We start from the raw sequence: 27,606 nt of genomic DNA, 5'->3' as shown, positions 1-27,606 counted from the left end.
TTGTGCTATCTTAATCTGTTTAAGTAGCAGGCATTTTGTTCTTATTCAGCATCTTAGCCTGAGAACTAAGAATTCAGACCTCCTTTAATTGATCACCACTTATTACTTTTATAGATATTGAAGAGATACAGCAGTTTGATTTATATTATATTCCTTTATCTCTGTGCTTACTTTATCTTTTTGCAAGGATTAATGACAATTCTATTGCTTTCACAGATGTTGGTGATCAAGTCCTCCTGCATGTTATTGTGTAACATAGTTTTTGGCAATGATGAACGAGTTGCTGTGCGTTCTTATTTTTGTGTTTTTCAGGTTTACATGCTATAAATTTATTTTATGGAATAAGGAATATTTGTAAAATGTATTTCTGAGGTGCTGTCTGAGCTGTGTATCAGTATGTTCACCTTCCTAATGAAATTTATGAAGTCATTGGTTTCCAAACCAGAGGAGATAGGCAGGGCATGATTTAGAAACGTTCAGCTGTCCAGAAATATAGTGATTTTTTCTGCTTCTTATAAGCAAACATATTTTACTTGTGTTGAAAGAGATGTCAAGAGCTCACGTAGCTGCTATGTCTAGGCTGAGAAGATGCTAGCCTCCGATTGAGGGTTGGCAGTTGTAAGCTGAAGATGACATTTTTCTTAAATCACTGTTACTTGATCCTCAAATAAGCATTTGACTACAGCCAGAGTCGTCTTGTCCCAAATGCGATAGAAATAAAGAAAAAAGTAGACATTTCGTTTGTTTGTAATTTCTGAATCTACCCTTCTAGATGTTTCTAGGTGCTGAGAAGCTCTCATTCTCTCTCTTGTTACTGCAACCACTCACAACTTCCCTATTATTCTCATAGTTTTAAATGCAGAGACATCTGCAGTCAGTCACAAATTTCAGCATCTCTGTCTGTAATCCTTCTGCAGGAAAATCCCACAAATATCTCTCCTCACACCTGGTCAGTCCAACATGTAACACGCGGCATGGTATCTTCTATCATTGACTGCAATTTTACAGCCTAAAACAATTTCTTTTTTTTTTCTTTAAATTTGATTATGAAGCCATCAATTTAAATTAGATCAGAGACTGTGCATAAATCAGAGGGGTATGACAGACCCTCCCAGTGTAACAGGAGACCATGGAGTTACCTGTTTGAATTCCTACACACATGAATATGCCACCAGGACAGAAGAGTCAAGAAGTTGTCATTTTGCATTGAAATGGTCATCCCTCCCCCTAAGGGGTCTTGGAACCCCCCTACAGGCTGTTGAGAAAATAGCTTTTGAGGCATCATGCAACTCATTTTCCAACTAGTAGAATGAAGATTCTCAAAAAACTCTTGTAACGGCATTTCTGTTTGATTGCAGTTGATTCCTCCTTCATTTTCTGAGTGGTAAATGCTAATACATTACAATGGCAGACCGCATTAGTTATTTAAGGGGAAAAAAAAAGCTTCACTCGCGGTTGAATGCATTAAAAATCAGTCGTATTTTGTACCTCCTAATGGCTAACACACAGGGAAATGATTTGCTGACTTCTTTACATTTTGTGGCGTTTTTGTCTGATAAATTGCGTAAGGCATTTCTCTTCTTTGGGCTTTTACTCTGAATGACCAAATACACACAAATAGTTGCAATCACCAGTTGTTGATTTCAGTTGTTTTTCACCTTAGCTTGGAATTATTTTTTGACATTTAAAGCCGCTATGAACAGCTACTGAGTGGTTTTAAATTGTTTTGCTTTTCATACTGCCTTACATAATAATCTTTGATTTATTTTTTTCAGTTATAATTTAGGAAGTTATACATTCTCTTTAGAGAGAGGAGAAAAAAATAGCAACCTTTTGATGAAAGGAGGTTTTTGGCCAAAATTTTCAAAATAGCCAGTAGAGAAGCTGCTGTCTTTTTCAAGAAAACTTAAAAAGACAGTTTTAAAAAAATGTACTAAGCATTTAGTGTCTGAAAAAGTCTTCTTAAACACATCTCAGATTGGACATTCAAGGATGAAGGCATCCAAAATCATCAGTTTTTCCTTTAAAAAAACCCAAACAACAATAACAAACCCCACTGTTTTAGTTTTTACTAAACCTAGTAAAAGTTTTAGTCTGCCAGATCTGAAATTACTTCTTTTTTAAGTAATTCTAATTTTAGCTTATGTTTTCGTGTGAGAACCTCTTCACAAGCAAGAAAACTAAGAGTAATTTAAGGAATAATATTTTTAATCTTGTAGGTATGTGAAAGAAACATCTCTTTAAATGTTTGCATGCTTAAAGAACTGTGCTATACATCAGATACAGAGTTTAGTTTTTGACTTGAACTCACAAAACCTGCAGCTTAACCCACGGTAAAATTTGTAGGCTTTTTATTTCTTAATAACATATCACTCACCGAGGCGGTCAGCTCCGGTGCAGGCGTGTTCCGCAGCGGAGCTGGGGGTCGTGATGTGCAAGGGGGTTTTCCTGAGCCGGGGAAACACCAGGAGATTGCGGAGACCCGCCAGGAGCCGGCAGGTCTCGCGAGAGAGAGCGGCTGATGAGGCGTGGGCGGGGCCAGGAGTAACGGCGGCCACACCCCACTCCCAAAGAGCATCCCTAGGGAGCGCTAACGACCAGGGCGTGGCGCAGCAGCCAGGGCGTGGCATGGCAGTTCCTGCAGGAGGGCGTGCAGGGAGGGCGCCTCTTCGAAGGAAGGACATTCCGCTGGCCGAGTGAAGAGGTTTGAAGTCCACATCACCCAGCAGCCAGGCACCGTTTTGTGACCATCTGCACAGGTCAAGGGCACTCATCCTACCTGACCCTCAAGGCAGAATGGTGGGCCTCGTACACTCCCCTGACTATTATCCGCTGCTGTTGTTTCACGTGGGCACTAGCGATACAGCCGGGAGCAGTCCGTGGAGCATCAAGAAGGATTACAGAGCCCTGGGAGCGGTGGTAAGGGACTCTGGAGCGCAGGTAGTTTTTTCATCAGTCCTCCCAGTCAAAGGGAAGGGGTTTGAAAGGGCCAGTCGAATCTGGCGAATCAACAAATAGTTACGGGACTGGTGCCACAGCCAGGGGTTTGGCTACTTAGACCATGGGACTCACTTTGAGAAACCTGGTCTACTGGGGGCTGATGGGGTCCATCTGTCAGAGAAGGGGAAGAGCATCTTTGGTCATAGGCTTACCAAGCTGGTGAAGAGGGCTTTAAAGTAAAGTTGCCGGAGGAGGGGAACCTCAATCCATCCCACTCCTACCAGTTTGAGGCCAGTGCCAGCAACAGATGCCCAGAGCCTGGAGAGGGATCACAGGTCAGCAGGAGAGCACCTGAAGAGCATCACAAAGGGATTCCAGCCACTCCAGCCAGTAAGTCAGCTTCGTCAGGGGCCCAACTTAAAAGCCTCTGTGCAAACACACGTAGCATGGGGAATAAACAAGAGGAGTTAGAGACGTGCGCACGCCTGCAGGGCTGTGATCTTATTGGCATCATGGAGACGTGGTGGAATAGCTCCTATGACTGGAGTGTTGGGATGGAAGGATACAGGCTCTTTAGGAAGGACAGGCAGGGGAGATGAGGAGAGGGTGTCACCCTCTATGTCAATGACCAGCTGGAGTGCATGGAGCTCCACCTGGGGATGGATGAGGAACCGACCGAGAGTTTATAGGTTAGGATTAAAGGGAGGGCAGGGACAGGTGACATTATAGTGGGGGTCTGCTACAGGCCACTTGACTAGGAAGACCAAGCAGATGAGCCTGGCTGTAGACAGATAGGAGCAGCCTCATGTTCACAAGCCCTGGTCCTCATGGGGGACTTCAACCATCCTGATATCTGTTGGAGGGACAACATAGCAGGGCGTAAGCAATCCAAGAGGTTACTGGAATGCGTTGATGATAACTTCCTTCTCCAAGTGATAGAGGAGCCAATGAAGAGAGGTGCTATGCTGGACCTTGTTCTCACCAACAAGGAGGGGCTGGTGGGGAATGTGAAGCTCAAGGGCAGCCTTGGCTGCAGTGACCAGGAAATGGTGGAGTTCAGGATCCTTAGGGCAGTGTGGAGGGCGCACAGCAAGCTCGCTACCCTGGACTTCAGGAGAGCAGACTTTGGCCTCTTCAGGGATCTGCTTGGTACAGTACCATGGGATAAAGCCCTCGAGGGAAGAGGGCCCCAAGAAAGCTGGTTAATATTCAAGGATCACCTCCTCCAAGCTCAGGAGCGATACATCCCAACAAAGAGGAAGTCAGGCAAAAATGCCAGGAGGCCTGCATGGATGAAGAAGGAGCTCCTGGACAAACTCAAACACAAAAAGGAAGCCTACAGAGGGTGGAAGCAAGGACAGGTAGCCTGGGAGGAATACAGAGAAATTGCCTGAGCAGCCAGGGATCAGATTAGGAAAGCTAAAGCCCTGATAGAATTAAATCTGGCCAGGGACATCAAGGGCAACAAGAAAAGCTTCTATAGGTATGTTGGTGATAAAAGGAAGACTAGGGAAAATGTGGGCCCTCTCCAGAAGGAAACAGCTGACCTGGTTACCCAGGATATGGAGGAGGTTGAGGTACTCAATGACTTTTTTCCCCTCAGTCTTCACCGGCAAGTGTTCCAGCCACACTACCCAAATCACAGAAGGCAAAGGGAGGGACTGGGAGAATGAAGAACCACCCAGTGTAGGAGAAGATCAGGTTCGAGACCGTCTAAGGAACATGAAGGTGCACAAGTCCATGGGACCTGATGAGATTCATCCACAGATCCTGAGGAAACTGGTGGATGAAGTGGCTAAGCCACTATCCATCATATTTGAGAAGTCGTGGCAGTCTGGGGAAATTCCCACTGACTGGAAAAAGGGAAATATAACCCCCATTTTTAAAAAGGGAAAAAAGGAAGACCTGGGGAACTACAGGCCAGTCAGTCTCACCTCTGTGCCCAGCAAGATCATGGAGCGGATCCTCCTGGAAACTATGCTAAGGCACATGGAAAATAAGGAGGTGATTGGTGACAGCCAACATGGCTTCACTAAGGGCAAATCGTGCCTGACAAATTTGGTGGCCTTTTATGACAGGGTTACAGCATTAGTGGATAAGGGAAGAGCAATTGACATCATCTACCTGGACTTGTGCAAAGCATTTGACGCTCTCCCGCTCAACATCCTTGTCTCTAAATGGGAGAGACATGCATTTGACGGATGGACCACTCAGTGGATAAGGAATTGGCTGGATGGTTGCACTCAATGGGTTGCGGTCAACGGCTCAATGTCCAAGTGGAGAGCAGTGACGAGTGGCGTTCCTCAGGGGTCGGTATTGGGACCGGCGCTGTTTAACATCTTTGTTAGTGACATGGACAGTGGGATTGAGTGCACCCTCAACAACTTTGCTGACAACACCAAGCTGTGTGATGCAGTGGACATTCTGGAGGGAAGGGATGCCATCCAGAGGGACCTTGACAGGCTTGAGAGGTGGGCCTGTGTGAACCTTATGAAGTTCAACAAGGTCCTGCACATGGGTCGGGCAATCCCAAGCACAAATACAGGCTGGGCAGAGAATGAATTGAGAGCAGCCCTGAGGAGAAGGACTTTGGGGTGTTGGTTGACAAGAAGCTCAACATGACCCAGCAATGTGCGCTTGCAGCCCAGAAAGCCAACCGTATCCTGGGCTGCATCAAAAGAAGCGTGACCAGCAGGTCGACGGAGGCGATTCTCTCCCTCTACTCCGCTCTCGTGAAACCCCACTTGGCGTACTGCTGCATTCAGCTCTGGGGCCCCCAACATAAGAAGGACATGGACCTGTTGGAGCAAGTCCAGAGGAGGGCCACGAAGATGATGAGAGAGCTGGAGCACCTCTCCTGTGAAGACAGGCTGAGAGAGTTGGGGTTGTTCAGCCTGGAGAAGAGAAGGCTCCGGGGAGACCTTCTAGCAGCCTTCCAGTACCTAAAGGGGGCCTACAAGAAAGCTGGAGAGGGACTTTTTACAAGGGCATGTAGTGATGGGAGAAGGGGTAATGGCTTTAAACTGAAAGAGGGTAGATTTAGATGAGACGTAAGGAAGAAGTTCTTCCCTGTGAGGGTGGTGAGGCACTGGAACAGGTTGCCCAGAGAGGCTGTGGATGCCCCCTCCCTGGAAGTGTTCAAGGCCGGGTTGGATGGGGCTTTGAGCAAGCTGGTCTAGTGGAAGGTGTCCCTGCCCATGGCAGGAGGGTTGGAACTAGATGATCTTTAAGGTCCTTTCCAACACAAACAACTCTATGATTCTATGATATTATAATTAAAAATGAAAAGAATAAGTGGAAAGAATGAAAAGGAAACCGGTAAGTAGGGCATGTTAAACTTACCTCCAAATGAAGTGCTCTTAATAATGTTTTCACCTGAAATTTTTCAGTTTTACATGTTCAAAGTAAGTGTAAAAGTTTCAGTTTTTCACACAGATTAACATGGAGAAAATAAAGTTGGTGCTGCTGTAGTTCATGAGTTCTCATGGAAATGTTTTGGTCTGGCATGGTTTTTTGGTAGAAAATACTGTTCTCTATGCATGTTATTCCTGAATGATTCCAAAAGCAAGTTATAAAAATTCTGTACTATAGTTCAGTATTGGCATGAAAGATTCAGGCACAGCAAGACTCTTGTTAATTGTTTAAGATTCTGTTCAGTTCATAACAAGAAAAAATATCCTGTCTTTCAGTGTTAATCTTCTGTGTTGCATTTTCATTATCTACTTGTATAAAACAAAATTATGGTTTTCCAAGCTTCTTTATAATGTTAGTTGCTGATGATTAAAGACAGATTTAGTATGATTGCTTGAGAGGTATTTATTACAAACAGACAAAAAATTTGTTCACTTTTCAGGATGAATGCTTTAAACAGAAGAAATAATGAAATACAAGCACTGCAGAGCTATTTTACTAGTGTAAAAATGGCTTAAGAATAAATACAACCCTGTAAATGGAGAAGGTTGCCGTAGGATTGTGTTGGTGTAACCAAACTAAATTTTGTTTTCTGCAACAGAAAATCAGCCTGTTTGTTGTTTCCCAGATTTGTTTTGGGTTTTTTAGAATAAATATCCTACTTCTGGAATGTATGTATCAGTCCAAAAAGCTAAGGAAGCTTCACTTGTGATTTCCAGATTGTTTGACTGTGTGACACAGTATTGCTTTTCAGGAAAAAAGTCATTGCCTTACTAGTAGTCAAATGATCTCAGTAGGCTTAGGTCACAGTCAAGTGAAATTATCTGTTCTGCTGTGACTATAAATTCCAGAAAAAAGTTAAAATCACATTCAGGCTAGGGTGAATTGCTCTTTTGGAATGGGAAGTGGCTAAGGACAAGAGCATTTCAGTAACCAGCAGGTTAGCCTCTAAAATGCCAAGGAAGAGCAAAGGGCAGGCTGCACTGCAGTCTCAGACAACTATTGAAAAAATTGCGATGTGAGGAGTGTTTAATTTTACAAAAATGGCTGCCAGGGTGATTGGGCATACTTGCCCTTTCCAGAACAAATTTATATCCAGTATTGATCTGGTAAAATGATTATCTAATTTTTATGAGTATTGGGAATAGCTGACCTTGCTTTAAATGACACATACAGGAGATATATATATATATATATATATATATATATATATATGATTTGGGTGGTTGGAGAATTCCTGCATATTCTGCATATGCAGATTCCATATCTTACTTATATAAATCCTCAAAATATGTCTATTCCGTCTACTTTTTCTCTCTCTGTCTCACAATTCTTAGTACTGTGTCAATACACAGATATGTTTTTTGTCTTTTCTGTGCTGTTGTTGTACTACAAAAAATAAATTAGTTTGAGACCAAAGAAAGATAAATCACAAGATAAACGAAGAAGGATGAAAATAAAATTAGTTATGTATGTGCTAATTAGTCTAATAAGTCTCATTTATTATGAAGGTTAATCATGTCACTATAAAATGACAGTTGCATTTGACCTCCATGTACAGCAGTCCCAATACCATCTTTTCCGGGTTTTTTTGTACACTTATTTTTATTGCTCATTGCTTCACAGAAGTTCTTTAGCTTAATTTTAATGCTACTCAGTTATATTGCACAAGTCGTTTTGGGTGCATCTATTTGCTTTTACATTGCCTGTCTCAAAGGTTGAATGGATGTATTTCCCATAAAAGTAATTGTTGAATGCTAAAAGGGTATTAGGGGCTTCCAGCTAAATATACATTTCTAGAAAAGTAAGTGACTAGACAATTTTGTAATATTACTAATGTAGAAAATTGTCTCAGAAGGGCAGTTCTCATATGAGCGGACTAATGGATTACATACGTAAATATTTACAGTGAAATTGAGCATTATAATGTTATATCTAATATATGTTTATACTTGCTATTTCTTACTTAGCCTAGCTGTGTGAGAAAGACTGTATCTCCTTTTTTTGATGCAACGTATATGTTTTTTGATGCAACTTATGCCTTGCATGTTACCAAAATTAACAAAGTAGTACACCTCAATATTTAATAGCATCGTCATAGCTTTCCTTTTCAAAAAAAATCAGCAAGGTGTCTTAAAGGAATTATCCATGTGCAGCTACTGGTTTAGTAATCTTTGAAGTAAGCAAACATATTAAGTTAAAGTGCCATTTGTAGTGAGCTCCATTTGAGAGAAAAATTGCTCTTGCAGCTGTATGTTGGAGATGGGGGCTAAGCAATAAGTGTTTTTAAATTCAATTGTCTAAAATGCATACTTCATGGAAATAGTGATGGGTATTCTTTTGTTGTCAGCATCAGCAAGAACATTTATATGCTGAGCTAGCAACTCAGAATCAATCATGCTGTGGATTTACTATTTAATAAATTCTATAGGGTTGTGATTTTGCAGCATGAATTTACTGGATTATATTGTTTTCATATAATCTTTCTGTTCCACTTAGAATCTGCATGTTGTACAAAAGAGTAGTGTGAACTGCTGTTTCCCTAAAAACAGAGTAGATATTGCCAGAGTGGTTTGTTGTTGTTTTTAAAGCTCTAATGTCATCATTTCACTTAATATGTAAACATAACATGACAAAAATAGATTTAAAATGCTATATTTTAAGCAGGTTTTTTATCGTAAGCCATAGATTATTTATTTAAAATATTTAATGATTGATAAAATGTTTGTATGATAGTTAAGTATTTACAATAACTGTTTAAACAAAAGCATGTGTGCTTAACATAAACCCAGGTTGGAGATGAGTGCATACAGTAGTATGGGAAAACTCTTGAAGCTGGGCTGAACTCACTGTTTCTATCCAAGGTGCAGCACAGAGTACATACACCTACAGCACCTACAGCAGCGCAGTAGGTCACCCTCACAGTAAAAAAGTGTTTTCTTGTGTTTTGATGTTATTTCCTGCTTTTTAATTTGTGGCCATTGCCTCTTCTTCTGTCAGTGGGCACTACTAAGAGCCTGGTTCCCTCCCATCAGGTATTTATACATGTCAATAAGATCCCCCTGAGACTTCTCTTCTCCAGGCTAAATCCCAGCTCTCCCAGTCTCTCCTAATATGAAAGATGCTCCAGTCCCTTAATCACCTTTGGTCCTGTGGCCATCTTCTGTTTTGGTTTCATTCCTGTGAAACTGAGTTCATGGACATGAAGTATGATACAAACCAAAGCATGATAAGAGGGGGATGACTGGGAGATTTGTTACAAAAGTTCACTCATTATCTGCGCTAAAATACTTGTTACTAATGAGACGTTAACTTTAAATCTTGCCAGTCAATCTGGGGGATCCTTTCCAGCATCTACAGAGGATTGAATTTCTAAAGTATATCTATACCTAGAACATAAAAATGATCAGAGCTCGTTATTAAAGCTCAACCTGGAGGCAGTTTATACAATTGTGTACTTAACTCATGTTTCTCAGTCATGATGGGGGTGAATGAATGGTTCCAAAATACTGCATCTAAAGTTTCCAGTCTTACTTGCAAGAAGAATTTTTTTACCTGATATATTTTTTTTAAATACACATGTCTCTAATTTATATGAATTTTGAAAGTTGATTTAAAGAATGTACACATGTTTGGGCAGGAATTTGCAACATGAAATAAAGTCTTCATCAGAGTTGTACAATATATTTTGAATTAAAATGTATCTCTGTCTATATTCTGTGCCTGAGTTTTTCCCACACAAAATTATGACAATTCTAATTCCCATCTTTTCTTGTCTCTTTAAGTGAAATATGAGCATTGGTAACAAGTTTTTCTGTGTTTCATGTACTGCTATTTATTTTGGAAGGTGTAAGGCTAATGATAATTCTTGCCTAATAGAAGGTTCTGAAATCTAGCAGAAGCTGGCATTTATTTTGAGTCTTAAGCTTGTCCTTATAATTAAAAACTGTTAGCACAGTGTGAATTATGAAATAGAGAATGACAGATGCACTTCTTTCCCGTGAGGGAAAAGGAGCCATGATATACTATCAATCCCGTTGTATCCTAGAGGTGTGATTATCTCACTGAAAATACATCACCTGGAATTAACCTACTGTTATTATTTAAAGTCAGTAGTGTTTCGGGATGCACATTTTTACTCTTTTTTTTTTTTATTTAAGAGAAGAAAATTCTGTATATTTAATTTTAGCCAGTTGGTTGGCAGAGATTCATTTCTGAATTTTGAATACTGAATATGAGTACTTAAATTAGGCGGAAATAGAGAAAGTGAACAGAATTTAATAAGACTGTTAGAATGTTATTGTATATTAAACTTACTATAAAGTTAAAGCAGGATTTCAAGCTATTCTCTGCGTTGATGACTGTCAGGGAAGATTTGAGAGAGGATTAGTGTCATCGTAAGCTCCTGAAACTCTTTGAGTATGGTGCTGCTATGAGTGCTGGAATATGTCATACAGCAGTAGAATCTAAATCTGATGTACCATGTAGATAATCATGTCTCTTCTCTAACAGTCTTGTACTACTCTTCATATGGTGGTACTCAGTAAAAGGTATAATGGCATTGGTGAGGCTAGTTTTCTATGTTGATGGTGTGGTTTTTTTGAGGATAGGGCCAAAAGCTGACTCTAGATTTCTTTAAAAAAAAGAGTATTTTTTAAATAAAGAAAAAAAAAGTCAGGTTTAGAGGACCTTTCCCTACTGGGCTTGTAAGTGTTGTCACCTTTCTGTTTGCTTCTATCTTTCTGTTAGGGATGCAATATCCTTATCCAAAAGCATGAAGATTGTTTCTGCTTATATTTAATTTCTCTTAACCCAGCAAATCTGTGTAGGTGTTCTTCATCCTCTAATTTTAAGCCCACTGTCAGTGTCCCAGATAAAATGATTCATGTTAAGAATTGGACATTATTTAAAACATAATCATAATAGAGAATGTGTTGCTGTCAACCTAACATCACTTGAGAGATGTGACAATGCAAAAGATTCACACTGTGCCTAACTGGACGTGTGAAAGAATAGTGGCTATCAAAAATCCACACTGAAGGACATAGGAACTAAATGGGAGAAAGGATATCAATTAAAAGATGCTAAAACGTGGTAAAATGCTCGAGTGTGGCAGAAGCTGAAACTGTCCTTATTGGGTGAGAATCTCAGTGGGATGGCTTAGCTATCTTCATATGCAGCCACAGAAAATACGATGTTGTAAGAGAACACTGAGGCACAAAAATGGGATCTCAGAAATTTTCCTTGACAGTGTCTCAGATATGTTAATTAAGATGGGGCAGACAGGCCCAGAAAATCAAAAGCAATAACGTGATCCTCCCACCATCTAGCATTAAGTAGTCTGAGCCTGGAGTTTTCAGTCAGAAATCTCTGCTCACCACCATGCAGTTCTACTCAAACTCTTAAACCTTTTATTAAATACATGGCGGGGAGCGGGGCGGGGGGGAGAGAAGCATTTGAAATGTGAAGTATTAAGTATAGCCTTCATTTTAACTCTCAGCTCTTACTTCCTTTTTCTTCAGCTTTAGGGAGTTCTTACAAAGAAAAATCATGTTAAGCATTTCTTTAGATCAATATTAAAGATGATAACTGTCCTTTTTTAGAAGAAAAAAAAAGTTGCTTAATACAGGCTTTAGCTGCAGCTGCTGCTGCTGAAACTTAAGCTTCGTTCCTTGAAAACAAATGCATGGGGGTGGAGAGGGGTGGCACCTCAAAAAAAAAAAAAGGAAAATATAAATTGCATCTCTTGAGCTGACTTCTGCCGGCTGAGAATGATTGGTACAAAATCTGCTTTTAAAACTGATTCCAAGGTTTGGCATATTTCTACTAGCATTAGACTGCAAAAGATACTACTGTAGCTACAGTTTTAACTGTTGACTTACAGTACTATTGAAGAGAAACCATTCACTGAGAATGGTTAAGCAGATTAAAACAAGTAGAAAATATTAAAGAAAATATGGAAAGAGGAGTATGGAAATATTAAAGTAATGGAAGAATGTAAATCTTCTGTTACTTTGAAATCAAATGTAGCTTTAGGTTGCAGTTTGTTAATTAGTACACATACTTCATATTCAAAGCTGGTAATTTCTTTTGTATTATTCAGAAGTAGGTCAATGGAAAAAACCTGCATGAGGTAATGGCATCTAAAATTTTTTCCACTGAATGTACTATAATATTGTTCTGCCTCTGGTGTTGTATTTGTTTGATAACATATATTCACATTTGCTTCAGTAACAGCGGAGATGGCTTTTATGTATTTTGTTTTTTGAGTTACTCCTCGCATAGAGGTCCACAGATTGTTAGGAATCCATTTTTCATCACAAGCTTGCAAGCCTGAGATTAATTAAAATGTACATTCACTGCTGTTAAATAAAATTTGTCCAGATGAGATTTTTAAAATAATGTAAAAGTGATTAGCTCCTGATGTCCTTTTTCAAGGTATTATCCAGGGAACAGTTAAATTACTAGGAAATTGATCAATGAGAGTAATTTCTTTTCATCTTTTAACAGAAGAAAATTAGCTGCTGTGCTTGTCAGAACTAGCTTTTTCATTGATGAGTAATCCAGAATACAAGGTTCTGAGTCTTCTGAACTCCTTTCTTCTCCTTTTCCAACCATACTGGTCTTAGCACTATAGAAGCTTCATATGTGTCATGAAAATACAGGTGAGGTAGAGCAGCCACGTTGGTGGTTTTGGTGAGAGAGACCAAACTATGAACGTATCCTTTATTTGTGTGCGCTATGAATACGCACAGGTCAAAATTTAGACATGAGTCCATGGGAAAATAAATTCTGTCAGATCTTTTGTGTTATTTAACAATTCTCCAGTATAAATCCAGGAAACTCCAAGGACAGAGTGCAGTGACTAAAACATGGTGCAGTTTAAATGGAGGGAGATACCTGGCTGATTGGAGAGGAGTTCATCTGTGGATTGCTGTGCGAGTGAGCACATAGTACAGTAATGTGCAGTATATAGGTGCTGATTTGATTTAGATGTCCCTGGGGATAAACGGTGCTAAAAAGTTTGATTTATCAGTAATTCCATGGACTGGGTATACAAGTTATGTCTGAGCTGCCAAAGGAAATGGTTTTGCCCTTCCACAAAGTCTTATATGGCTACATCTGTTACTTTTACTGGATAATCCATTTTACCCCTTTTTTTTCAAGAAGGTGATAAAGATGCATAGTATCCAAAGGCTTTTATAACTTAGTGTTTAAATACTTTTACTAAATAAAGGCCACTCAAGTAAAGGAAGTTCCGTTTTCATATTTGTGATCCACTTCCTATTAACTGAGCAATAACTATGGGAGTAATCAATTAAGGTGGGTTGGCAATAGCTTCTGTATTGTCAAAATATTGACAGTTTTTGGAATATGATTTGGAATTCAGCCTTTTAGCTCCTTTAACTTTTGTGCTGTCTTGTAATGGTGCATCACTGTTAAGAGCAATTAACCATAAGCAGAATAAGCTGTTAAGAATATATTCCTTTGTTTTTCACTGAAAGTATAGCAAAGATTTACACAATTAATATTAACTTTTGAGAAGATGCTTTTCCGGCTTAAAGTGCCTAAATAATCATTCCATAAATGTAGAGGGGAAAACATGAATGGCTTTAGGAAAAAATAACTGATTATACAGTAGCAGCATTTATTAATATATATAAATTGATCATTTATTGTAGAGTGTCAAGATCATAGCAAAATTACAATTACAGTAACACTCTGTGGTAACTGTAGGTGTTTTTCAGAAATGTTGTTACAAGGTGTATTATGAAAGAGAGAAAAATGTCAGGCATCACTATATGCCACGTAGAAATTTCTGGTATGTGTTTCCTGCAGACAGTTTGAATCTCTAGTACCTCTTTAGTAAGAATCACTCCTTCAGCTTCAGCTGGCTATTTAACAAGTTCTGAAGGCTGAACAAACATAGAATTCCTGACATTGAAATATTCTGTCAATAATATCTTATGTTTAATTGTGGTTCTAGTCTGGCTATTATATTACCTTTTTCCCTGTTTGTCTTAGGCTGGGGCAGATAGGTTAGAGTGTGTATGGTATGGGACACCGTCACAGAAATATTCCTTGTGTGTTATTCCTTATCAGTAAAATAGGAACATTAAAACTCAATCCTTCTGATAGAAATTCAATATTAGGATTATAAAGTGGAAAATAAACTTTTATTATATACAGGTCACCAATTAGTGTCATATCTGTTCCCAAGCAGGAGCTCACATATTAAAGCTTTTATCTTAGTCGTAATTAAAACTTCAGTGAAAGCATAATATGATCATCAAGGTAGGTTCAGAGTTACTTTGTATTAAAGAAAGGCTTTAAATGTAGTGTGAATATTAGCAGGTAATTATTCCAGTGTGATGTGGGAACTTATCGACACATTTACCAGAGGGAGGTTATTAAGTTTTGTACGCTTGGTTAGAAAAGAGGGAGGACTGCCTAAACAACATAGTCATTTGTATAAACATGGGAAGGAAAAGCAAAAAGCCAGCTCAAGAATTGGAAACATGAAGGTTTGTTTTGAGGTGAGAATCAATCAGGCAGCAAGAGTGGCAGTGAGCAGACCACTGTGGAGAGATTTACGTTAGCCACTGATTTTAAAAAGGAGTGGAGTGATGATGATGTTTCTGTGATTCTCCTTCAGTTCAAATTTCAGGAGCTTTTAAAGGTGCCTGTTTTTTGCTTCTAGAATATTCTTGTTGTGGACCATAATTGTAGTATTAACTCCATTTGAAATGGTTTCAAAGCTTTCTTTTTGTTCGGTTTTGTCAAATGCAAGAGTTCCAATTATATTAGACATTTTACCAAACATCTGCAATAATACTTTCTTTAATTAGACATTTGAATCTAATGGAATTTTGCCATTGCTTTTGCCATTGGTCAGGATTTCACTTTGTATAGAAAAGATGTATTGTTAATAATTTTCTGTATTGCGCATTGAAATGGTAGACTTTAATGGTTATTCTCAAACTGCTATTATTTAAGGTGTGGAGGAGAGCCCCTAATGACATATGCATAGTTCTTAACTCTACAGAAAACAAACTAAATGATGTGCTAGTGAAATGTTCTTCAAAGAAGCTTATAATTGAAGTAGTAATATTTTTTTTTAATACAGCTTGTAGGAAATGTATTTAGGATGAAGTATTAAAATCAATGAAAATTCCTTTAGTTATAAAGTAAAATATGGGTGAAGAAATCTCACTTTTCCTTTTTGATTTTATAGCTTGCACGTGCAGTGGACATGCAAATATTTGTCACATGCAAACAGGAAAATGTTTCTGCACAACAAAGGGAATCAAAGGAGACCAGTGTCAACTGTGAGTACAATTAAATGTAGCCCAAAGTTATTGCAATTCATGCCTAGTGTATAATCACTTTTTTCCTGCTTTTGTTTTGCTTTTGCTTTCGGATTTTGTGATTGACCTGACAATGTTGCAGTGATGAATCTAGTGTTCCCTACATTTCTTAGGAAATTTCAATATTACTTAGTCTTTTGTTAAAGAATTACATCACAGATATTAGTAATGTTTTGCAGACGCTACAGATTTAAAAAATATCCTGTAAAAAGAAGTAACTGGAGAATTATCTGTAGTTTTCTTCCTTTTTTTAGGATTTTTTTTAAATTATTCTAAGTAAAAAATATCTGCAAAATTGGTAATTATATTCAGTACATTTGTCACATACCTTGATCAGAATCTACAGTGATTAGATTTTTAGAACTTCGGAAACATATTAAGGTGGATGGTTTTTTAGACATTTTTCCCTATCATTAAATACAGAACAGAAGAATGTGTAGACCTGCCAGGGAAAGTACAATTAGCGCATCTTGTTTTGTACTGGAATAGGTTATTGTGTTTGTTTAGAGGAAGAGCTTGCAACTTAAGGTAGAGCATAACAAGTAAGAGAACTAAGAGCAAGGAACTACTGGAGGAATTTGTCAAGTAGGAGAAATAACACATTAAAGTTAAGTATGAATAGCCTTATATTTAAAGATGTTCCTTTCAGTTCATTCTATCCTGTGCGTTGCGTTATCCAATAGGAACCTTATTCCTTTCACGACTATAGTTATTTTAAATAGTATCTGTCCCCAAAGTAGTCTTAGCAATGTTGGTTGAAACTGGGGAAAAGGCATAAATGCAGCTTATTCCTCTCCAGCAGGGAGAGGTGCCAGAAGGTTATGTTCTGCCTGCCATGAGGCCTGTTCTTTCACTGGATTTGTGGATTCATCTTTGATACATTTAATGAACTGGCTTGAATCCTACCCTTAACGCTTTGCTTGATAAATAGTCAAGAAACAAAAATATCTGATGCAGAGGCTATGCGTATATTTGTGAGAAAAAGCTGTACTGGCAGGTATACTGTTTCAGTGGTACCTCTGGGACTTTTTGTCTAGCTAATTGGAAACTCAGGATGAGATGGGAAACCAAGATTAGGACTAAATGATGATTTTTTTTATCATGACAAAAGCTGAAGAGTGATAATATCTTTAAACTCTGAATTAAGTCTTCACTGAGAAGTTATTTTTTTCCTCTTTTTGTGTCCAAACACTTGATCAGTTCTAGATGTTAATGAGTGATTTGATTACCAGTGTGCTATGGACATATGTTGATGCCCTTCTACCTATTTACAAAGAAGGGGGGGTGGAATCTACTCAGTACATCGTAACACTCGAACTACAGGAAACAGTTTCTTTGCTCATAACTCCACTCCTCTACCAACTACCATTCAGCCTAAGGCACTCCTTATAGACCTTTTCCCCAGTCTGTATTTCACATACCTATTTTGCCATTGCTTTCCCTTTGTCTTGTGTCCGTTTCATCATCGTTTTCTCCGCTCTGATTTGGAACTTTTGTCTCATACGGTCGGTTGTGCTGCTCAGCCGTATCAGTCTGCTGTCCGGAGTTTATGCCTGTCATAGAAGGTTCTTTTATTCCATTTACGGAACTAGAAGAGAAAAGGTTGTCCTGGTGGTGGATTTTCCTGTCCTGGTCAAGAGTTACAGCAATTCCACAAAATGGAGGAAACAGAGATTTGAATTTGGACTTTTCAAGAGTAAACTTAAAATTACAATTTCAGACTGAAAATCTGTGGTTTTGTCACATGTAATACATTCCCCTGCCTAGATTCTTACATAGACCAAAGGCTTATCCAGGGCAAGCTGTTGTGTCGAAGCATGTGGTATTCCAAATGGCTTCTTTTGGATGAAATAAACTCTGCAGAGCAGCCATTTTCAAATTGTTTTTGGCTGTGATCACATTTCAGATTGTGAGCTTCACATCTGTTGGGTTCATAGGCAAAAATATTAGCATAAAAATTGAATTTCAGCTCTTAACTCCTTTCCTAACTCTGGTCTTTAAAAAAAATAATTAAAAAAAAAAAAAGGCTATGTAGACTACCGAGTTTATGACAGCACATGTAGAAAGAGACCAGTTCCAGTTATAGACACTTTGAACGTATTAGGAGACTATCTAGGATAAAATTTCAGTACTAGAGACTCATTGTTAAGATCAGTGGATATCCTGAGGAAAGCCGATAACCACAGATTTAGAGTTTTAGTGCATGTCATCAGACGATACGCTTAGGATTTGTCATTTTACTCTGATGCTTGGTTTGGGAGAGTGATCCATTGATGTATGCAAGTTCAGTCAAATGTTGTTTTTTAATTATTTCCCTTAGAACGTCAGGAGATGAAGAACATAAAAAATAGGTCACTCGTGAATCACTGAATCCAGTCACGTACTGCCATCTAAGTTGTAAACTTCATATGAAGAATGCAAACTTGATCAGATCCGTATTGTGTTTAAAAAAACCAGAAAACTATTTCCTCTGTAAAAATTATCCGTACACTCAAAATCTGTTTTGAAAGTATCATATTTTATTGTCAAAATACATATACAGTCATTACATAGAAGATAAGGATTATTTTAAATCAGCTAAATGCTTTACTTGTATTTATTACATTATTATATTCTGTATAAATCATCTGGAACTTGATTCAAAGTGTGAATACTGTTCTCCATAGCTCTGGATAATTTTTTTTTTTTTTTTTTGTGACTGGTTAGATAGGCTGTTGTGCAATCTCAGCAGCAAACCTATAACCTTGTGATTTCTAAAATAAGGATTTCTGTGAAAATTCCAAACTCTAGCTGTTCGGTGTGAAAGTTAAATTTATATTCCTGTCAAGAATACTATTGATTAGAAAGTCATAGCTGCAGAGTTGTAGGTTATCTCTCTCTCTCCCTCTCTTCATCTCTTCCTCCTTCCCTCTGATGCTTTTATATCTGCTCGTCATGTGAAGTACACACCATGCCTTGGGGGCAGAGTTTTTAGGAAATCAAGGAAACTTTACAACACTTTTTTTTTTTCTTTTCTTTTTCCCTCCCTAGCTTAAGAACAGCTAGTTATTTGTGTTTTTATGGAGGATCATCTTTACTTTTTTCTTATTTTTTATTTATTTATAATTTTTTTTTAGTATACTCAGTTATATTGATTTCTGAATTGTGCTGTTGGATAGCACAAAGGACAGTGACATTTTAAATCAAAGTTAGTGTTCTAAAGCAGCTTTGAGCATACATTTACATTCTATTTTACAATGTTTCTTTAATGACACATGACAACATTTTTTTCGAAAAGAATATTTTTGTTTCCTTTAAGTAGGTGGTTTCAGTTGGTAAAAACCTGTAATACTCTCCTAATCAGGAGGAACTGATTAGAATGGTTTGATTATTCAAAGTAACTAGACTGTATAACAATAAAAATAGATACAAATAAAAGTACTGAGATTTTTTTTTCCTCCTTAATTTTAATAATGAAAAGTGCCATTGATAGTAACAGGAAAATCATATTGACTTAAAACATATTTTTAGGTGAAAACTATTACTTTAAGGTAATTTTATTTAATTTTCTGTAATATTTGATTTGCTAGCTGCTCATTTTATTCCCTCATAGAATTTTGTCTACAGAGGTTTTAAAATTTCCATAGGTTCCAGTGTATCCATATGCAGGGTTATATACACAGATAACTTTTCAGGAATAGCCTGTAGAAATGTAAGGAATATGCTAAGGGGATGTTTCAAAGTTCAGATTTTGATATTAAATGAGAGAACTTTTACTGGATGCAAGGAAGAAAAATATGAAAATTATAGAATTAACTGAGTAGTAAATCATTCTTTGAGAAGTTTCGGTATGTCTGGGCTCTTCCAAGAGGCAGCCTTCACCTGGAGATGTGTCTGTAGCTTTTGTCGTCCCTTGTAAATCTGTGTAAATCTGGACATATTGTGAGCATCTGGAAAGGTTACAGGGTTACAAATGCTTGGTGGAAATAAGGTTTCATAGTGAATTTTTCAAATTGTCAGATTTTACTGGATGTACTGTAACATTTATTGCACTATACTTCCCAGTTACAGCCATTGCTGTAGTTTTGGGGGAAGAAAATCAATCTCTCTTCTTAAGTACGTTCCACTGTGGCAGATTTTAGGCTATTGGACCTGTCCTGTTGGTATTGAAACTGTATCTTTGAATGATGGGCAGGTTAGATATCATGTTAGTGTATCTAAGTTCCCAGGCATAAATCAGAATAATAATTATTTTATCTAACTGGGAAACATTAAAATGTTGAGAAAGTCTGCTGTGGTGCATAAAAAAAAATGAACTGCCAAAAAACCATGGAAGAACTGGGCAAAAACTGGGCTTCAAGACTTCTGTAATGAAGAACTGCTAGGTGGAAATAAAATATCGGGGGAAAAAAATTCCTTAATTTTAATATCCTATTTTGTACTGTATTTTATGTACTTGTAAGAAGGATAAATTTAAAAGTATAAAAATGTATAGATGCAGGGTATTCTGGAATGAAAAAGTAATATTTTGCTCATTTTAATTCTAATAAATATTCAGACTATTCATTTCTTAGTCATACTGTTATTTCTTCTGAAGAGGTGAAAGAAATACTATTTTATTTATAAAAATATACCCTGTTTATTTGGTAAAATCTTCACTGTATGCAAGCTTTAAAAAGCTATTTAATAATGTAAGGATCTGTGCATAAATAATAAGCACTTATTGATAGTCTGATTTACATAAGAATAAGATTTAAAAATATCCAGCTGTCCTCTTCTGTATAATTCCCCTTCACAGAGTGGTATAATTCCTCTTACCAGATGGAAAGGCAGGTAAAAATATACTGGGTTATGAGTCAAATTCACCATTCTATTGATATTACTGCAGCTTTATTTGCTGATAGCAGAGTAAATCTCTTCCCTGTTGTTTCGTCTCAGAGCTCTGCTTTCTGCTTTCTGGTAGGGGAAAAATTGACAGCAGTCATATAACAAATTCATTTTATTAGAACTTCCTTTATCAAAGACACACACACATAAAAACCCAAAACAAGCAAACACACACAACCCAGGGAGATTCTAGTTGCTGGAAGTTTAATTAAAAAACTTCTTCTGTTGGAGAACTTTTTCCTGATAGAGGATAGAATCCATTTAATGCTAGCTACTATGGTGATCTGTGCTTTTCTAAAGTGAAGTTAAAAAGTATAATATTTGATGGTTTAAAATACTAGAGGAAACTGTATTTTAAATTTTTTTTCAAGATTTTTTTTTTTCCCTTTTTCTGTCATTTTGTCATATTCCACCGTTAGTTTTACATATTTGGTTGTGTTTGACATGAGGTGTTTTCTCCTTGTTCATGCTGAGTCCAGTCCTTGAGTTTTCCATTTAACAGAAAACTTTGATGTACCTATGCATGTTACTCTATTAGCTGTGATGTTTCAAGGAGAATTCCAGCAAGATCTGGCATGTAGACCTAGGTGGATTTACTGACTGCCTCTGTTCTTCTTTAACTGCCTGAAAATTTTAGCTTGCTTCTGTAAGGATAGGTTCAAGCCCTCAGCTAGTTCTCAAAGAGCTAGATTGTTAGGTTGCTAAGGAGAACAATAAAATAAAACTCCCACTTCAACATTAAATATATATTTTAAAAGTACTAAATTTCTGCTCTACATGTTGTAATTTTTGCCAGATCTGTCAAGGACTTGAGATACTTCTTTTTTTCTTTAATTCATGTGGCATCAATCATTTTTGCTTAAATTGCAACTTTCACTTAAACAATATGTCTAATATCAAAGCTTCAGAACATGACCCAAATGCACTCTAATGGCTTAAACACTCAGAAGGCAAATATCAGGAACTTGAAACATTTGACATAGTTTTTAATCTAAAATTTGAAGAAAAATGAAGTTTGTGATTTGGAATGGGCCTTGTGCAGTATTTTTTTAAATGAGTTTTGGCAGTATTGTATGTCACTATCAGCCTTTTTTGTTGATTTTTTTTTTTTTTTTTTTGTGTGTGTGTGTGCGCTGCGGTAGGCTCACTTTCTCTTCTTCAGTATATTTAGTATATGATGTGTAAAGTTCATGAGGCTCTCTGGGATCTTTCAGACTTGTGGGCTTTCTGTAAATGTGAAACAACACTTCTCGTAAGCATTGTTACATTGCAAACTTACATTTTATTCAGAAAATTGCCCGACTTTGTAAAAATGGAGAAGAACTGGAGTTTGAGTGTCCTGTATTGTTCCTGGAAGGCAGTGTTCTCAGTGAAGAATGAGAAGGAGCTAGTGGCTAAGGGAGCAGCTGCAAGCACTTAGCCAAGAGCTTTGTGTGTTGGCACTTTATTGTGGGCCAGTTGTGAATGTGTTAAATCTGGAGAACACTGCAATATTGATATTGCAATGTGAAACTAGTTATGTTAGCAAGATGTCTCTTGCCAAGAGCTGAATTAAAAATGGTACATGTAATTTTCTTAGGTGTTCCGTTCCGATGAAATATGCCTTTTATCTTTCTGAGTTCAGTACTAATTGTCTGGAAAATGGAGAACAGTTTGAGCGTGAGGGTTTCTCTTTCATGAGAATAAAGTGATTTTGCTTTTGGCTTCTAAATTAGGCTCTTCCATAACTCACTGTATGCACATATATAAATATATCTTTTGTTTGGCAAGCTCAACGGAGCAGAATCTACTCACCACTGGGCTTCAGTTGTTCTCTAAGGTTTTTTATATTCATTATTTCCTCTCCAGGCTACCTCCAAAAATACAAACTGCAGAGCAAAACAGACTTTCTTTACAACTTTCCAGACACTCCTGGCTGTAAAATAGGAATGCAGGCAGTGTACCTGTCTCTTGTGCCCAACTGGTTTATGTTAGTATTTGTGCTGGATATAGATTTAATTAATATCTTTTTTGTTTCCTATTTGAAAAATAGATGGTGCTGGATTTTTCTTTCAAAATAAGTGAATCAAAATACCTTGGTTTTAAAAAATTGTTCCTCCTGTGCCATGGCCATGCCATTCAGTGATTGGCATTTGAATAATCTGTTTTGCTTAGTGCAGGATATATCAGTGAAGCAGTGGAACAGGGCAGGCTGCCTAAGTCTTTCAGAGATGACATGTCAGTGAGACCTGTTTTGAATTCCAGTGCTCAGGACGCATCTGTTATAAAGCAAACCCCTTTTATAAGAAGTGCTAGTAATTTTTAGTGCCAAGTGTTGCTATAGTCCCGATTGTCTAAGGATGTATAGGCAATGCTTCTACGTATTATTTTTATTATAATAGAGTAACACAGCTCACAAGAATAGACAAGTTTGCAAGTTCTTTAGGTCTGAAATAGACCCATAAAGATTTAAAGCTAAATGTAAGCGAAGACAATTATTCTGCCTTTAATTAGGTATATATTGAGTCTGGACCGGGATGAATTTAGGAGTGGGAGTGATGCTAATGGTTACTCTCATACAGGAGAAAGAGAAACAGGGATAGCCTGTGTCACATGGAAGAGTTACTGGGAAGAGGAGAGGAAGGGAAGTTATGACTGCCATAAAACTGCTTTATTATTGAGTCTGATTTTTTTGTTATCCAGCAACATTGTGACCTTAGCTTCTGAGCTTGTTTTTAGAAAGCGTTCGGGAGGTTTTGAGGCTGTTCCTTTACAGCTAAGGAGGGGGCGAAGGGCCTTGTGGCTTGGGCTGGCTTTACATCTTGCCTAGGGCTAACTTTAAAGCAGAATTGCACATATCTGCGTAGCACAATGCTTCGCCTTAATCTCAGACAGGGTCACTAGGTTGCAAAGCCTTACAATTTGAGGTTTTTTTTCCCCAGTTCAAGCTGTTGAAAATGATGGCGGGGCTGTGCTGCGCTGCATCCTTTAGGGTGTGCAATGAAGGCACCTGGGAATGCTTCTCTGTGGCCAGGACTAGAACTGCAGCTAAGCGCTAGCGAGGCCGAGGCTTATGAGGAGTAACATAAGCCAAAAATCAGTACAAACAACTCTTCTTATAAAGCAACCAGCCCAGTGGGAGAGGTGCATGCAGTTACACCACTTCTTGGCACTGCTTCTTTGAGAAGTTGTAAAAGGAGACTGGAGCATTTCTTGTAAGACAGCCAACATAAAGTGTTGTTCAGATTCCAGAAAAAACTTGTAGGAGGTTTCTGACAGTGGAGACAAGCTTCTTTTCAACAGGCAATTCTACCAGCCAGTTGTCTCTCCTAATCTGCATGAACCAAATACCCCCATAGACTATTCCTTCTGTCCAGATAAGATGCTGGGCTCCCCACAAATCATAAATACATCCAGTTTGAGTATCATGGTCACTAACTCTGTTAATTATTCTGTTCTTTTCATGCTACTGTGGTTGGATTATAAACTGTCATTGTTCACAGGAGCCATAATAAATCTCACAGCTCATTAATTGTCATGTATAGGATAACATCTGTGAATTACTCTAGTAGAGTACTTTTTATAACCCCTTATTAATGAACTTCTGTGCCTCAATATAGCCAGGCACTGTGTGCCTGACCTAACCATTTTACATCTTCAATGTTCACTATTCTCTATACCTGCTGTCAGGTTCCAGCTCTTTTTCAGATAGTAAAAACTTGTCCACCTGATGTCCTGTATGTCTCACCTGCCCGGTGAATATTCTGATCCAGGTATTTCTGTCCAGAGAAACTGTATACACATCTAAGTCCAGTAAATGGTTTTGATCTGTAACTCCCAGTTGTACAAAACACATCTAAGCGAGTGCACAGGTAGCTAAGAAACTCTCCAACTGTGTTGTCCCTAGGCACCTAACTGCGACCTGTTGGTGCAGGCAGTTGTGGTAGTTGTTCTGGATTTGGGAATTGTACTCGAGCAACTGGCATCTAACAATTTGGTGGGCAATAAGAAGCATTACAGCACATAGGTCTCTTTGTGGATGTGGGCTCCGATCCATTCAGTTTTGATGCTTTTTTTTGTTCCATTGCATCCCTCTTAAGGAGACAGTGAAGTTGGAGTCTTCTCCCTAGGTAGTTGTCTCTCTTTGAAGTCTGTTAAATCTTTCTTTACAGACTATGCCATAAAATTAACTCCTGCAGGTTGTTTTCTAAGAGTTAAAAAGATAGCTTATTTTTTTCTAAATCTCAGACAACAATGCTTAATCCTCCATCTCTTCCTAACCCAAAACCCCACTTCAGTTTTTAAAAGTTAGAATATTTGCTGCAGGCAGGGGAGAGAAAATAAGACAGATTTCCAGTGAAGCATGAAGTTGTTTGGGACTTCCTATTGCTTTGGTTAAAGATAAGGGGTTCTCTTTATAGAAGGAAAATAAAGTAATTGATGGCTTTTCTGGCTACTCATCCTGCTGTCATTAGAAAAAAACCTTCAGCTGAGTTGTGACTGACAAAACCAGATATTTGAGGGAGCTCTTTTTAAAAATTCTAGTATATACTGCCATATCGTAACTGATTAAATTCAATGTATGCTATGTTATTGTAACAAACCTCTGCATCACTATTATTATTGCTGACTGCTGCTACCAGTCAGCTTTGGACAATTAACTATGGAGCAGAAGGGAGGAAAGTGATATTTCCTTTGTGGAAGGGAAATATTTAAGGAGAACTTTTTTCAAAGATTTAAGAGTAAACACTCCTACAAAACTTTATGGAGGACAAAACATTTTCAGGGTAAGCTTCTTCCAGAAAACAAAGGTTGCTAGTAGAGTTTTTCATGGACCCTTTCTCTAGAACAAAGATTTTGACATATATGATTATTTTTGCCTTCATGAAACACAAACACTGGTCAGCTTTAGAATATGTATGCATTTGAGAAATCAATGCTATCAGAGTGATTTTAATATTTTGGTCTTCCTGAGGAGATCTTGGCTAGTATATGAGATACAGATCAGCCTTAAAAATGGCTTATCAAAATTTTATGTATCATTATTGGTCCTTTGTGCTGGAAAAGAGCCGAGGAGGAGACCCAAAGAGTTTCCTGACATGCCCCACTGTTGCTGGTGCTCGTAGTCCATATCAGCATCTTAGACAAAGGCAGTTTGTCAGTTGTAGGGAGAGGAGAGAAGCAGGGAAATAAGGCAAAAGAAGGGCTTACAGCAATATTGTTGTGACCTTAATCAAAACTGTATTTAAAAAAACCAAACAGTTTTGGATGCGTAAAGCCATCAGTTTTCAGGTGTTTCATAAATAAACAGGTTCTTTTTATTAGTTTTCAATTTAGGGTAAGACAAATCAATCAAAATTTTCAAGATTGTGACTGAAAAAAATACTTGGAATGATACTGGATGGTGACAATGATGACAGCAACAACAAGAAGCCATCAGGAGACAAGGCAGAATGTCTGTCAGATTCTAGGAGCCATACACCCAAATATTCATGTGGCAAAGAGTCATAAACAACAAAAAAAAAATACCGCTCGCCTGACGGGGAGTGAAAGCTTTGAGAATATTTCCAGGAAACCTTCCCCCTCCCTTGACTTCCCAGGAATCCCACTTCTCCATTGCGAGACGCGATGTTGTGCTGAGTGTGCAGCTCAGTCCCAAGACGTCCTGCTGTTGTTGGCCGCCTTGGCTTGCTGCCCCCCGCAAGCGCTTTGGATTAAGCAGCTGCTTCTTGCCCCAGTGCAATGCAACTGCTCATTACTTACAAATGGGCACCAACACGAGATGATAAGTAGCAGATGCTGATAGACTATTTTGATTGCTACATCTGGAGATACATTAATTGTTTACAATCTTCTTTGTACAGCTTCACTTTTCTCCTGTGGTTTCTACCAAGGATAAAATAGATACTTAACATTCTCTGGTAGAAGTGCTTAAAAATATTCTAGTAAAAAACCCTTATGAAATTCTTTCCCTTGAATCATTCATGGTAGCACTGTATTGGGGAGCTAGCAAGATTTTTTACAGTATTTTATTAGAGAGAAAGGAGAACTGATCCATTTTCATTAAATGATTATCAACAGAAATGAGGTTTGGATGGCTGACGTTTAAAAAGAGTAGAGTTACATTGTAAAAAGCCTTATGATTTAAATACAGACATTGATTTCAATATGCAGAACTGGTATTTCATTATGTACTGTTAGACTTTCAATACTCTGTAACAGAAACTCTAGTTGTGAGCAAAACAAGTAAAAATTGTTGTGGGCCACAGGTATATTGAGTTTTGGTACAGATGACGTGGTTTCTTCTCATTTGAAACTAATCTGTAAAAATGAGATTATTTCAAAGCAACCCCAGCTGTTTCTGCACACAGTTAATTTTGCATGTTCATGTAAATTCTGACTTTTTTTGGAGGTTTGTGACAGGGAAGATTCAACGGTGAGCTTATTAAATAGTATTGGATGTCCCCCAAAACACCTTTTGTGTTTGTGGCTTTTTTTTTTTTTTTTAATAAAGCTGTTTCTTCCTGAAATGACAACATTCACTGAGGCACAAAGCATTGAATTCTCAGTAAATGATGAATAGCATTTATGCTTTTTAAATGACTGAAAAGAGGGTTTTTTCTTTTTTTCTATTTAAAGAAAAATCTTTTTAAATAGAAATGAGTAAGCAATTATTTGACCTGTTCTATACTTAGTATGTCTGTATATTGTTAATATCCATCATTTTCTATCTGAGATACTTGATTAAATGTAGTCTGAACATTATTAAAACGGATTTAGTTTTAACTATAAAATAGCTTTGTAATTAAATCCAGTAGGAAGTATAGATAGGAATTACGTCAGTAAAGTTGTATCTTGGACTATCAGGCCATTTTACAAATAAAATAAAAACATTAGGATATTGCCTGTCAAAATAACGATTTCCCTTACTATTTCAGTATGTGGAAAATTCAAAATACATACCTAATGGGAGGTGAGTTGGAATTTAACCATCACATCATGTTTTTCTTTACTAAGTGTAACTGATGTAACACACACCTCT

General features: G+C 37.7%; 1 protein-coding gene across 1 annotated transcript in view; it reads left to right on the top strand.

Moving 5' to 3' along the window:
* Positions 1-27,606, top strand: part of ATRNL1 (attractin like 1) — a 550,130-nt gene that overhangs the window by 159,795 nt on the left and 362,729 nt on the right. Inside the window, exon 20 of the mRNA XM_050899286.1 lies at positions 15,587-15,680. Coding sequence (XP_050755243.1) covers positions 15,587-15,680 — 94 coding nt within the window. The remainder of the gene's footprint in view (positions 1-15,586; positions 15,681-27,606) is intronic.

Source organism: Gymnogyps californianus, chromosome 6 (genome assembly GCF_018139145.2).
Source record: "Gymnogyps californianus isolate 813 chromosome 6, ASM1813914v2, whole genome shotgun sequence".
Lineage (NCBI taxonomy): Eukaryota > Metazoa > Chordata > Aves > Accipitriformes > Cathartidae > Gymnogyps > Gymnogyps californianus.
The sequence above is the reverse complement of the archived record's forward strand: the minus strand, read 5'-3'. Positions and strand labels throughout refer to the sequence as shown.